We start from the raw sequence: 15,000 nt of genomic DNA, 5'->3' as shown, positions 1-15,000 counted from the left end.
TTATTACTGTTTTTTGCCTTTGTGCCACAGCAGAATTTCCATTACATTTGTAATTTACAAAGCTATCTACTGTATACTGTTCAGTAGGGAGAATAGAGAAGTAATAAATTACACATAATGTAATGGGATTACAATAGCCTGATTACAAAAACATGGTGACTGTAATCTGATAAAGTTACAGAAAAAATAACACATTAATTACAAATACCTCTTAAAAAGTTGGTAATTGTGTTGGATTACTCAGACATGTTTGAAGGGAAAAAATTAACTTTGCTTGTGGGATTTCAGACAATAACATCATTGTACTCGGCTCGAAATGATGTTATCATCATTTAGCTGATGCTATCATTTAGAGTGACTTAGAATAAGTGAAACAGTAGAACAAGCTTCCTTTATATCACTAACAACATAAGTAACCAATAGTAGGGGCCAGGGCTACAGTTCCCTGACAAGATTCCTGTGAGGGAAGTGATAGAAAAAGACATTTTAAACTAAGCAGTAAGGAGAGTGGTACAGGGCAATCTGATGGCAAGGTAAACTTGTCTTTTTCACTGTGACAAGACCTTACAGTGGGAGCACTGTTGCATAGTAGTGGGTGGGACTGTCTGTAAGGATTTTGTATTTTGCGCATGTCAGGAACTTTAATTCTGATTACATACTGTGGAGCATGTAATGCACACCTTATGTGATCATTTTATTTAGCGCTCATGTAACTCTATAGAGGGCTTTCAGGTGATGTCACACCTTCTGGTGGCCATATTGGAAGTCCTCCTTGGGCAACAACAGCTGCAGAGCAGCTGGCTGGATTTCTAAACTAAAAACTTCCCACCTCAAGCCATCTCAACAGAATTCAATAGACAGCATCAATTTCTGTACTGTGTTTGACTGGGAACTGATCATTTTGCCACCGATTCATCATTAGATAATCAGCTTGTTAGCTAGCTAACCATAGTATCTGGTCAGCTAACCATCGCTGTCTTGTTGTAAACATTTGATTTGCAACCTTACATGTGGCTAGTAGTCCAATGTTAACATTAACACAAACTGTTGTGCCAGCATTTTTAAATACAGAAATTAGTAATATGACAGCATTATTTTGTCAAACCACCACTTTGCTTCTCCAACCATTTGTAATTTTTCTTTCTCTTGTCTATCTCTTCCTCTTTCTATCTCCCTCTTTTCTGTTTCTCTATGGCTATACCTGCTTCTCTCTCTCTCTCTCTCTCTCTCTCTCTCTCTCTCTCTCTCTCTCATAATATAAATGCATCTTCTTCTTCTTCTCCAGGTGATGCGTCTTCGTGTGGCGTCTCTGCAGCGGTCGGGTCAGAAGCGTCAGGACGGCGAGCGCCTGCTGCGTCCCCATGAGGCCGTCTACCGTCTGGACTTCTCCGTCCAGGAACTAGCCTTCTCCAGCTGGCACGTCTCTCTGACCGGCCACGGCCGCGTCACCGTCACCGGCATCTCCCAGCACTGGACCCCCGACCTCACCAACCTGATGACCCGCCAGCTCCTGGAGCCCGTCGGAACCTTTTGGCGCAACGCCGGAGATCCGGAGGATTCGCCGCTCAAGTGTCTGGAGGCGGACATGCAGGAGTTCGGGGAGAGGATCGCTGACCTGGCCAAGGTCAGGAAGGTCATGTTCTTCCTGTTCGCCTTCAAGGAAGGGGCGGAGCCAACAAACCTCAGCTGCTCAGTGGAGTTCACCCCAGAGCACTGACTTTTCACTTCTCGCCATTGGAATCCTTGTCACCAGAAAAGCATTGCAGGCCAGGGTTGGGAAATTTTATTCATATTTTCTTTGATTTGTGACTTATCGAAAAATTACCATACTGTTGTTGAATGAAAGCCTTCCATCTACAATAAGTCAGCTTTTCCAGAAATCAAAGGAATACACCAAATTAAATTTCCTAACTTTCTTTCGCCTTCCAACACACCTTTTTCTCACTCCTCCACATTTATTTTTACTTCATCAATTAAGTTGCAATAGTACGATAAGAATTTTGGAGCTTCACCTCGTGGTGCCCAGTATTAATTTATTCTGCTATGGTGCATGCTAACGTTTAAGGACATGGTTCAAGTTTTGCAAAATCTCAAAAGCCAAGTGAAGACAAAAGTATGAATTCACTACATACTGAACACACAAAGCTGCTGGCTATCCTCTTGTACACCTGCAAGTTTCCTTTTGCTATGGAAAAGATCAGGAAATATGAAAAAAAAATATATTTTCTTTGGCAATACAATTTGGTGACCATGACATTGAAAGCTCATACCTCATAACTCAGAACTCATAACTGAACTTTAAGAAACTTAATTGCTTTTGCACAACAGTGGAATCCCCCTTTAAATTAAACAGGGTACGAGGATACAAACATGACAGATAGAAAAGGATTCCATTTATATTTGTGAATAAAACTGCATCTATTGATCCGCTGACTATAATGATGAACACGTGTATAGGAGTGGCTTGTTATTTGATACTTTATACCCTAGCTGCATTTGAGATATACAAGATTTAAGAACTTAGTGTTGTTGTTGTTTTCTTTTCCAGATAGTTTCATTGTTCAAATCAGCGACAGCTAGGTGCAAAACAACATGTAGCAGTGGACTATCAAATATTCACAGTGCATGACTGTCTGCCTGACACAAAATATAGATCAATAGAGAGACATCTATTAAATATCGACTGAAAGCTGAGTTGGGTCTGTGTGCTCTCATTGCTGCTGATTATTATTGGTTAGGGGAGGGAAGGGAGGTCAGGGGAGGGGAGGAGAAAGGAGGGAGGGGAGAGAAACGGAGGCGAGAGCAAGATAGGAGAGGAGAGGATAGAGGAGGAGGAGGAGAGGAGAGGAGAGAGGAGAGGAGAGGAGAGGAGAGGAGGGGAGAGGAGAGGAGAGGAGAGAGAAGAGGAGAGGAGAGGAGAGGAGAGGAGCTAATTGCTGTCATCCTGTAGGACAATCAATAGACACACAGGATCAAAAATCTCTCTCTCTCTCTCTCTCTCTCTCTCTCCATAATAAACCCAATTACTCAGTTATCACGAGCAAGAGAGGATGTAAAGAGGTGGAAGCAGATGAGAGACAGAAAGAAAAAGAGGCAGAGTGAGAAAGAGAGAAAGAGAGAGAGAGAAACAGTGATAGGGAGAGAAACATAGAGAGCAAAGGAGAGAGTGAGAGAGAGAGAGACAGGTATACTGAGGAAGAGGAGGAGAGAGAGACATGTATTGGATAGTACATGTTTTCAGCTAAATAGTTAATCATCTCCATATGGTTTGAACTGTTGTTCGAGGGGCTTGAGAATTCACATTTTGTATTCTGCTTTGGCAAAACTGTTTCTGCTAAATCAATCAAATCAATAAAGTAACGAGAGAGGCAGATAGAGAGACAGGGCATTAATGAAATTGTACCGGAAGAGAGATAGGATGATGCCGTTTCCCACGGCAACACCATCACCCATTTGCTTTGACTGGAATAACTAATTAATAACTTTAATTGTGATTCAAAATTAACCTTTGTTAAATTGTATTTATTTGCTTTTATCAGACAACTGTCATTAATATTACGCAAAAAATATTAACTTGTATTAAAATATTTATTATTGATCAGATGTAATAATATATTAGTAACATTTTTAAATCATTAGGTTAGTTTTCTTACAGAATTAATGATTAACTGTCCAATTTCAAACACAAAGACTGGCTTGGTGTTATGGGTGGAGGTTAAGGTGTGTGTGTGTGTGTGTGTGTGTGTGTGTGTGTAATATTATAGGAACATTATAGTGCTTTTTAGTAACACTTGAATTGTTGGTTTTAACACATTGTAAGTCATCATATGCACATTATAATTACATATTAATTACATATTAATTAGACAAAAGATAATTACATATAAATTAGAATTACATCATAGTGGCAACAGGAAACATTGTAATACACTATAATGCATTATGAATTTTGTATGACCAGGTTACTCGGCTGTTATAAGTAATCTGTTTCTTTTGTTTATATTTTATAATCCATGAACTCATCATGTTATCTAAAGTGAAGTGACATCAAGAGATCTATTATAAAAGATCCATATGGATTATAATTATATTAATTATTTACTACTTATTATAATATGGATTTACATTTACTTTTGGCATTCACTATGTGCTTATAATGTGTTTCTGACTGTATGGGTTGAATGGGTTGAAGGATTGAATGGGTTATACAATTAAAGTAAAGTGTTACCTAATATTTCATTAGTGCTGGTTGGCTGGCTGCCTCTGACAGTTAGATGAATCTCTGTTGTTCCACATTATCAACCTACCAGACTCCTGCAGGCTCCAGGGACCAAGCATTATATCCACAACAACAACTATGTCAGTTTTACGATCAAATTTGTGGGTGAAATTTAGGATGAATTTCAGCTTTGCCGGAAAGTACCAACCTACTAAGTGTTCTCTCTGTCCATTCTAACTCTATGGAGGGAACACTTAGGTCCAATTAGCTCTCATCTATGTTCAGTCTAATGAGCAGTAAGAACTGAGTGTAACAACACACACACACACACACACACACACACACACAGACCAACAACAGCTCATTACGTCTTATAAAATAATATAAACAGGCTCTTAACCAGCAGACTACGGGCAGCTCAGTCTGACTTCCTCTATCCCAAGGTCTTTTTCTTCTGGGACTGATGAATGTAAGCTCTTCCTAGAGGCATACCACTGACAATAAAGGTAAGAGTTCATTTCCAAAACTGTAAAAATTATTACCTAAAATCCATTATTCTATATCCCTAAAATACAGAGAGTCCTTATCATTTTGTCAAACCTTGTTAATCCAAAGCCATTTTAATTTTATTAAATTACAAGAAGAAAACTGGCGACTGATTATCTGGAGCTGCAAGTCATTTGACTTTGCGATGACACATTCAAATTAAGTTGGATTTCATAGTAGGTTCTGAAAAACCTGTTGGCTGTAAAACTGTAAAACTCCTCATATACACTATATTTACAATACGTAAAGAAGAATTCCAGCATCTTTCCATAAAATAGACTGACCCTCGTGAATCCAGGAGAGGTCAAAGCTGTAATCCCTCATTGATTTCACTGTAAATCCACTTCGGGTTAAAGAAAGGATTTTAAGCTTTGAGACAAGTGAGACATGGATTATGAAAAGAAGGTGCAGCTAGCTCAGTAAGAGAAAGCGGTCCTGGTGTTTGGAAAGCTGACTGAGCAAGCATGCTCTTTTTCAACACTATGCTTCACATTCATTTCCACACCCAGATCTTCCTAGTCAGCGCAGGGATTCAAACTGGCAACCTTCCAGTCAAAAGCCCACTTCTCTAACCTCTCTAATCTCTGTTACCTGTGCATCGTAAGAGGTCAGAGGTCGTTAGAAGTTACACTACTAGTGGTGCCTGTGGTTTCCTCTGGGGGACAATAAGTCCATCCTGAACACTGGCTACAACACAACAGCTGTTTCCTCTATGAGACTCAGTCCTGCTCCGTTCAGGAAACGCAGTGGATAAACAGCAACTCCCCTGTCTCTCTCTGTATTTCTCTCTTTCTCTCTGTATTTCTCTTTCTCTCTGTATTTCTCTTTCTCTCTGTATTTCTCTCTTTCTCTGTGTATTTCTCTATCTCACTCTGTATTTCTCTGTCTCTCTGTGTATTTCTCTCTTTCTCTGTGTATTTCTCTATCTCTCTGTATTTCTGTCTCTCACTCTGTATTTCTCTGTCTCTCTGTATTTCTGTCTCTCACTCTGTATTTCCCTGTCTCTCTCTGTATTTCTCTGTCTCTCTGTATTTCTTTCTCTCTGTATTTCTCTGACTCTCTCTGTATTTCTCTGTCTCTCTGTATTTCTCTTTCTCTCTGTATTTCTGTCTCTCACTCTGTATTTCTCTGTCTCTCTCTGTATTTCTCTGTCTCTCTGTATTTCTCTGACTCTCTCTGTATTTCTCTGTCTCTCTGTATTTCTCTTTCTCTCTGTATTTCTGTCTCTCACTCTGTATTTCTCTGTCTCTCTCTGTATTTCTCTGTCTCTCTGTATTTCTCTTTCTCTCTGTATTTCTCTGTCTCTCTCTGTATTTCTCTGTCTCTCTCTGTATTTCTGTCTCTCTCTGTATTTGTCTGTCTCTGTATTTCTGTCCCTCTCTGTATTTCTCTCTTTCTCTGTATATTTCTCTTTCTCTCTCTCTGTATTTCTGTCTCTCTCTCTGTGTATTTATCTGTCTCTCTCTGTCTGTATCTCTCTGTCTGTCTCTGTATTTCTGTTTCTCTGTGTATTTCTCTGTCTCTCTGTCTGTATCTCTCTGTATTTCTTTGTTTCTCTGTGTATTTCTCTGTCTCTCTGTCTGTATCTCTCTGTCTCTCTCTGTATTTCTCTGTCTCTCTCTGTTTAAGTTGGAGGGGAGTGAACAAACAGCAAGGCCAGATCCCAGCATGTCATGGTAACAGCCACAGTAACTGGTCATAAGTTACAATAGTTCCCATTTTGTTTCCAGTCAAACTTTCCTGGACCTCAGCTGAGCCGAATCCTGCCAGTAAAATGTCTGTTATCTATCTAGGTTCTCTGCTGCAGTGGAGTTTACTCTAAAAGGGGAAACTTTACTGGGGCAAATCAGAGGGTCAGTATTGCTTCAGTAGGGTCAGAAACTGCCCACAGATCAATATCAATATGGATTATGTTGCCATCTATAGGAATTGAAGGTATAATGACAAAAAAGCATTGTTATTGGTACCAATAAACATACTGATTATAGTTGCTGGCAAACTTTACCATCTGAGCTCCCTGTTTGTCTAACTCAGTGCTACATGGGAAACCTTTTGAGCAATTCATTTTAAGCAGCAGGGATGGGGTTTGGAAAATGAAACCAATGAAAGATAAATGTGAATAGCATAATGGCATATACAGGGCATAAGTAAAATAAAAAATATAGTGAGTTTTATTCCAAAATACATACACATACATACATAATGGATTATAGCACAAAATGCAAACAAATTGTTTGCATTTATTGTCAGTGGTATACCTCTAGGAATGTTTATAAACTGTCCGCACACAATAGCATGAGTTAATACTTTGTTACTACAAGATACATTTTCTTCCCAACAGGACGGCCACTCCTGGGCTCTGTAACTTTGGAATAAAATAATATTGTCGGTCATAACCGTCCACAAAACTGCCTGTGTAGTTTGCCTAAAATTCTGCCAGGACATCTTTCAGACTGAGCGCGTGTCTTGAAAGCTGCTGGTAGAGGCTGATAGAAGTGTTTCAGACCCAGTGTTTGTTTGTTTTTTGGACCAGTGATGGGTGTCAAGACGACCAACCGCCCCATTGAGACTAAAACAGGCTTTAGTTTCCCTTCAGCTGATGGAAAAGTGAGAGCAGGGGAGGACCCTCCGAGACCAGAGAGGAGGAAAGAGGGAACGAACAGCGGAAAAAACAGAGAGGAAGACACACACACACACACACACACACATACAACCATAACTGCAACACAAGATGAATACTAGTAACTCACTTCCACAGTTAGTGTATTCTCAACATGTTTAGAATGTGTAGGCTACATGTAGCCAGCGGGGTGACCTACTGACCATCCTGTAACCAAAAGGTCACAGGTTCAACAGCCAAGTGTCCTGTTCAGTGTCTTTGAGCAAGACACTGAACTCCCTACGGTACCAGCCCACTCACTGTAACTGGATAAGAGCATCTGCTAAATGCCTAAAATATAAATGCAAGATGTAATGGCAACACTTTATATGACTACCATAACTACAGTGCATTATAAGGGCACTCGTTAGGAATATTCTGCATTCATAGTGCCTTATGACAATATATAGTACTGATAATGAATCACTACGAGCGTCTTATGAATGTTTATGACTAGATATTTATCAGAGGTTGTCAGACAATCTTTTAATCTCAACGGAACAATGTCTAATAGATATCTAGTCATTAACATTCATAAAATGATTGGACTTATGATTCATTCTAAGTTATATATGTTTAATACATACTTTGTTGAATACTCAATTCTGATTGGCCAGTAAACTCATTCAGAAGGCTGGAATAACAGACTGAACGACAATCTTACTGGATTTGTTTAGGTGTCTATGGTTGCAGCTCTGCTACCAAGGAGGTTTTATAGGATGCTAGCTAGAGACGCTGCTTGTTTTTTTTTTGTCAGAAACTTGTATGTTACTTCAGCTTGTAATAAAACTATTTAGAACTAATATTTTATGTCTTTGGTAGCTGTGAATGAAGACACGGACCAGCTCGCTGTACATTATCCCTTACATAATGTTTTATGAGTGCTGATATAATGCATCAGAAAGAAGTATGTGTTCTTATAAGCATGGTCATGAGGCATTATGAGTGTATTATAATTCCTTATGAGTGCTGTTACAATGCACTATAGACATGGTTGTCACAGAAAGCGTTACTGATGTAATTTGTTGAAGTGAAGGCGGTCTGTGCTTTTGTCTGGAGCGTCAGCATGACAGTGGGTGTTACTGTGCTTTGGTCTCACCTCCTGGTTATCATCAACACTGCTGAGGCCGTGAACCCAAATCACCGCAACCAGTAAACTGGTCATTAGATAGAGATAGTGTCTCAGAAAATTAGAAGTGACGTGTGTGAGGTGAGGTGGGGAGACTCTGGACCTCTTCTAAATGTAATCTATTGGAACATCACTTGTATTATGCTATGAGCCATAGTACACACACACACACACACCTAGAGTAAACACACACCCAATCACAATAATCTGGCACCCATACACACACACACACACACACACACACACACACACACACACACACAGCCAGAGTCAACATGTGCTCACACCCAGTCACCACCCAGTAATGACAACTTTTCTTTCTCTGTCCTTCCTTTTTCTTTCTCCCTCCCTCTTTCTATCAATTAAAGTAAATTCAATTCAATTCAAAGGGCTTTATCGGCATGGTAACATTTTCCTTACAATGCCAAAGCAGTTGAACAACAACAGCGAAAAACAAAAAAAATAGAGACAACAAAACTTAGATAATATGAATGGGATTTTCTAAACATAACTTATCAATTGAACATTAACCATTTAAGAACCATGTAATATTTTCTCTCTCTCTTTCTCTCTCTCTCTCTCTCTCTCTCTCTCTCTCTCTTACCTTCTGCCATAGTGCCTCTCTGGAGGCCAGACTGGAACAGGCGGCGACGAACCAGCAGTTCCCCAGTTGGCCCTGGTGCAGGTCGTGGGCGCTGATGCCGTCCACAAACAGATGGGGGTCGCTGCATAACTCCTAGAGAGGGATGGAGTGGGGAGGTGGGGGGGTAAAGGCAATTACAATTAGTGTTGAATAGGAAATAATGACCATATTCATCAATACCAATGAATTCTGAGATTTCTGGCTTTTTGGCCTGTACTCTGTTTTGTAACAAAAACTCCCTGCCAATTAGCGTTTCAGTTCATTTGTCAGCTGATTGGATTTGATTAAATGATGCACCTCACCACTGCGCTCTTCAATTGCAGGATTTTCAATTACAGGTCAAAACAAGGTGACATAATTGTTACTGATTGGCTGTGAGGGTGATTGCATCATTTGTGGGGGACGACACGTGACCTGGTACCTGCCTGGTTCAGTATTTGGGCTCTTGACTTCATCAACTATCAACTATCAATCACAGAGAGAGAAAGATAGATAGATAGAGATATATAGAGAGAGAGAGAGATAGAGAGAGGGGGGGAGAGAGAGAGAGAGAGAGAGAGAGAGAGAGAGAGAGAGAGAGAGGGGGGATTTAATGTGTTTGTGTTCCTCTCTGATGTCTGCCCACTAATAGTTGGGTGGGGTGGAGGGCTGGGTGGCTCTAACAGTCTCCAAACACAAGATCACCAACTCCCACCCGGATCCACAGCTCCCCTTTCCACCTTTTCAGTCACTCTCTGCTATATACTATTATTGTGGTGCCCTTGAGCAAACACACTGAACCCACAACCGCTGCAGTGGAGCTGCTCAGTGGCCGACAGTAGAGGACTGTGGTTGTGCTGGGCAGCTGCCAGGTGGGAATGTCTGTTACTGTATGAATTTGAAGCAGGGCGCTGCTGAAAGAGAGCAAGCGTGCTCAGTCAACCTTCATAAGGTAAATAAAGGTTTAGAAATAGCCTCCACTGAAGTAGAAACGGCTTCCAAATCTTCAAAGGAAACCAAACTACAGGGCACACAGGGCAGAGTAACAGGACGGCAGCCAAATGATAGAGCCGAGATAAACCAACCACACACACACCCTGGAAGATCACTAAGCATGCTGGGAGGGAGGTATATGATGTTTTAAATATACAGGCATGGATGTACGCGCTATTTTCAGTCTATACATATGCACACATGTACATGCATGCTCTCGTCAGCTCGCCCACGAACAAAAGACACACACATACACACACATACACACACACTAGGTGGGTCACAGGGAGTGGAGAAACAGCCTGGGTGGATCTCCTTTCCCCACTTCTCAACAGTTCCATGTTTTCATTCTCTCTGTGTGTTTTCTTGCAATTAAGTTTTGAAAGTAAAAATAAAAAAAGGTTTGAAAATGTACTTTTTCCATTTATTCAAAATGTTTTGCCATTCATTCATATCTTTTTTCATTCATACAGATCTCTTTTTCATTCATTATGATACAGCACATAATGAGAAGTAAGATACAAAAGTAACTCCATACATCTTTAGCAGTTGCTTCCTCAGTTGTGTAGTCAGACGAGCTCTATCTATTCATTCATATCATCATTGTCTCTTATGCCATTTCTCTCTCTCTCCCTCTCTGACTTCAGCCTGGATGCTAACCACTAAGTGTCCTTTGTCTTGTTTGTGTTTATCCTTTTACACAATGACTAAAACCGCCAGTATCATTTCAACATCATAACAGGCTCTGTCACATGCCAAACCCTCTCACCCTCCCTTTATCTTTCCGTTACAAAGTGGCATGACACTCGGTTTGTTTCCTAATCACCTCCTAACAACATGAGGGTGATTTACTGTATGCTCCATTGATGTCTAATGGTGAAATGTTGTTGATGAAAAGATGACTAACTGATGACTGCAACTAAGATCATTTCAACACTCAGGTGTGTTTTAGAAAAGATTTGCATGTATGTTTCATAATTTAAACAAGTTGCATGCTAGTATTTTGATGTAATTCAGTCATTCAAACCGCCATTACAAGAAGAACAGATCCAAACAACTGCATAGGACTGACACTTTGGCTACGGTTACACTTGCCATTTCAATGACTTTTATCATCTGATTGGGCCAGGACACATTAGGTGACAGGTCTGGATGCAGAAAATTGGATTTTTCTCATATTGTTGTGGGATCTTCAGAATCAGATATGGGAGCGGTCAGGCTCGCATTGTGATCTGAGTTCTGTAAAGCGACGGAGAGCGGGAAGAAATAACACAGACAGATACAAGAGATGCATAGAGCGCCATTTTCAGGCCAAGTGTTTTCTCCTCTCTCATGCCTCTCTGCCCACTTTCCCTTCAAATGTTTATGTAAATCTCTCGCCCATCTCTCTCTCTTTCTGTTATTCCCTCCTCAGCTCTGTGCGGATCTGTAATCCTGTCTCCCAGAGGACACAAAGCTATCAGAGATCTTATGCAGTCAGAAACTCAGCGCTGTGTTACACTCACACAACGCACTCTCTCACTCTGTTATGCTTTCTAGACTCACACACACACACACACACACAGAGTCAGGCTGTGTAATGAGCTCATTCTGGGGAAGCTCAACTGAGCCATATGAAGGATGGGACCATGAAGAATGCTGTTCAGCAAGCCCAACTTCCTGCACAGTAAATGTTGAGTGCTAATTCATAGCCTCTGATCATTGTGGGCATTCCCAAAGTGAGCATGGCTTTTCTACATTTACATCCTTGCACAAGCTCTACTGAACATTATTTAAAAATCACTGTTGATAGTGTTAAACATTGGTCTTTGGAAACAAATGTAAGTTTTATTTGGTCAAGTAATAACTAAGCCAACATAACTAAACCAATGCTGCATTTTAATACTAAGACAAAAATGTATTGTACTTTTGCAGCAAAGGACAAGCTAATCCAGCTAACCGTTAGCGATGTACGGCAGACAACGAGGTTCAAGAAGAACAACTGATTCCAGCTGGCAGTAATCAGACTCAGTATCAGTTAAATCACCAAGTTCAATAAATGTAGAGGAATTTACCTTCGTAACATTGGTGCAAATACATATTGACAGCTGTTAATCAGTGCAGTAATTAGTTCTCCTTGTAAGCTATGCGGTTCCCCCTGTGCAGTTTCACCAGGTGCCTGAAGGAGGCAGTAGAGTTTAGGGTTGACCTCTTTGGGTTGGAATGTAGCCACTGACTCCACTCTCTCCACTCCCTGAACAGATCAGTACTATTGATCGATTGGAGTGCCTTACGTTTCCTGCTTAATCATTCAGCAGTGCAGATCATCAATGATTGACGCTAATAGCACATTATGTGGCTCAAGCTTCGCCCTTGACTTTTATGTCCTGCCGTACGTATTAGGTCCTGGAAAAAGGTTGAAAAAATGTATCACGTTTGACATCAAAGTTGGGGTCAATTGATTTTGAATTCACGCAATTCACGTAAACTGAAACTTCAATTCAGACAGAATCCTCTTTCTGAAGTGCAAGTGAAATAACTTGATTTTTGGAAAAAGCTAATAAGTGCTAAGAACTGACTCCCAGGTATGAAGGTGTGGAACTGAGTATGAGGCAAGAGACTGACAGAGAGAACGTGTGCTTTAACAACCTTGCCTGGGTCAATCAAGTTTTTTTTGTTTTTAATAGACTACAATTACAGGAAATTTGGTGCTTTGAATTTGTGTGTGTGTATATGAGAGTGTGGTCTAAACATTAGATATTAGCTGGAAAGCCACTAAGCAATAATTCCAGTAATGACTATCACATTTCCCATCTGTGTAAATTGAACAATGGAAACAGCCGGGGGACGGGGGGGACGGGGAGGCAATTTTACTCCATAAAAGGATTCATAATTATAACAACAATGGCTTGGTGTAATATACTGAAACTAATAGTGACTCAAGGTCTTTCATTGTGGAAGGCTGAGTCAAGTCTGGCAGAAATAAACAACTCTGTGATGTCAGACAAGTGAGTTTCATTCTTTATCGTTATCCACCACGTGAAAAAACTTACACAAAATGATTAATATCACAAATTAAGTACTGAAAACAATTATGGTACTTTTCAAGGAAGAAGGTGGCAAAAATCCTTGTAGAGACTGGATCCTCGACACTTTAGAGATATTGCATGATGATGTTCAGGCAACAAAGTTTTCCAAAATGAATATATAGCATTCTGAGAGAAAAATGTTTGTTCCAGTAAGTACAAACTGAACCACTGGAGGTTTCAAATAGTTACGACTGTTGCTTTCTGGCCATGCTGCAAAACCAGATCTAATCCTAATGAACCCTAACCTAAAACTCTCCATCTTTGTCCCTCAGCCTCACTGTAGTGTTTCTGCTCTGCACTTCCCAGAGATCACCTGTCAATCAAACAGTGTGGACGGACCTTGAATTTTCTGTTGATGCAGTTTGAGTTTCTCTTTTCTTTGTCTGTTCAGCCATGGTGGCTATCATTGCTCATGCTAACTACCCAGTTCTTCTTATATTTACTCCAGACAAAATGCTGTTGCTTCTGCTGGAAACGCAGAACGCATCACTTCCTGTGCACCAGAGGATTTTACCCCGGAAAGACTCGACCTGAACACCAGATATTTAGAGAGAGTAGCAAAACAGACATTTATTTATATGAAACTGTCACGTATTACTACTTGAACGCCATTGGAGTTGACTCTTACCCTAAACAAAAATGGAGAAGAAAAAACACATTTGTGGTAAATTTTCAAAGATATGGTGATTTCTGACTATGAGGCTCGGCCATGAAGGGAAAATTCCACTTCCAGACTCCTAAATGTTACAATCTGTTTTGCTCCAAGGCTTCGGAGTGGACCAGTCTACAGTTTATCAGAGGAAACAGCCTGGGTGGAACTACTCAGTGTCTTTTAGTGTAAGAGGCTGAATAAAGCTTTGAGGAAGTAAACAACGCAGTCAGCAAATGTGGGTCTAACAGTCTTTGATGCAGAGGTTACTTTAGGTCAGGGGCTCCAACACCAGGGGTCACCATCCAAAATGGGCCTACACTTTGTCTCATGACTCCCCACATAACAAGAGAACTATTATTGGGGGTAGATCAGCAGGTGTATACCATGTATATGTGACCAATAAAAACCTGACACCCCCCAAACCTTAGATGCTCAACTGAAGACAAGGAAAACGTCTGATGTAAATGAAAGTAGAAATGTCATGTATCACTGCCTTTATCCATGTTAAATTCAGTAATAGACACTAGAACTCATCTTTTTTTGTACACAGTATTACTGAACTACATGTAAACATGTCTCACTGTCATATACAAACTTTAAAAAACACCTTTCCATCATGTAAACAGTCTGGCCTCCAGTTTGCCTCTGTTAACATTACAGTTAGACTCTGGAATGCAGTGAATCTCTCAACTGACTTGTAAATTTACTAAATCACATATTAATAATATAGTAACAAAAGGAAAGATCAACTCAAAGCTTGAATTACTAATCATTATTACATTTTCTGAATCAGAAAATTTCACAATCGTGTACATGTTGTAGCAACTGTCAAGAAGACTGTGATTTACAAGACATAAGACAGATCAATAATGCAGGAGTTTACACACGCTGCCTGCGGTTCCCATGGAGCAGCACAGCTATTATTTAATAAAGTGTGAAGGATGGCAAAATGAATCCTGGGAGCTGCAGGAACTTGATCAGATTGTCAGATGACCTGATCTGACCCAACTGGAATGACTCCTCACAAGCCTTTGGAGTAGAGACTAGGGCTAAAGACAAGACAGTTTGTGTGACAGTGTCACAGTAACCTACATTTGGAAACAAATCCACCT

The 15,000-nt window shown here is 40.3% G+C and overlaps 2 protein-coding genes across 2 annotated transcripts in view; one reads left to right on the top strand and one right to left on the bottom strand.

Annotated features, from left to right (window-relative positions):
- LOC139643304 (olfactory marker protein-like) overlaps window positions 1-1,717 on the top strand; it is a 2,355-nt gene extending 638 nt beyond the window's left edge. Inside the window, exon 2 of the mRNA XM_071518417.1 lies at window positions 1,286-1,717. Coding sequence (XP_071374518.1) covers window positions 1,286-1,717 — 432 coding nt within the window. The remainder of the gene's footprint in view (window positions 1-1,285) is intronic.
- LOC139643303 (calpain-5-like) overlaps window positions 1-15,000 on the bottom strand; it is a 47,785-nt gene that overhangs the window by 15,680 nt on the left and 17,105 nt on the right. Inside the window, exon 3 of the mRNA XM_071518416.1 lies at window positions 9,158-9,289. Within this exon, the coding sequence (XP_071374517.1) occupies window positions 9,158-9,289 (132 nt within the window). The remainder of the gene's footprint in view (window positions 1-9,157; window positions 9,290-15,000) is intronic.

The sequence above is a fragment of the Centroberyx affinis genome, unplaced genomic scaffold (genome assembly GCF_046629955.1).
Source record: "Centroberyx affinis isolate AG114_WGS23_722 - 3 ecotype Tasmania unplaced genomic scaffold, CSIRO-AGI_Caff_v1 ptg000581l_1, whole genome shotgun sequence".
NCBI classification, from domain to species: Eukaryota; Metazoa; Chordata; class Actinopteri; order Beryciformes; family Berycidae; genus Centroberyx; species Centroberyx affinis.
Note: the sequence above shows the minus strand (reverse complement) of the source record. Positions and strands in the feature narration are given on the sequence as shown.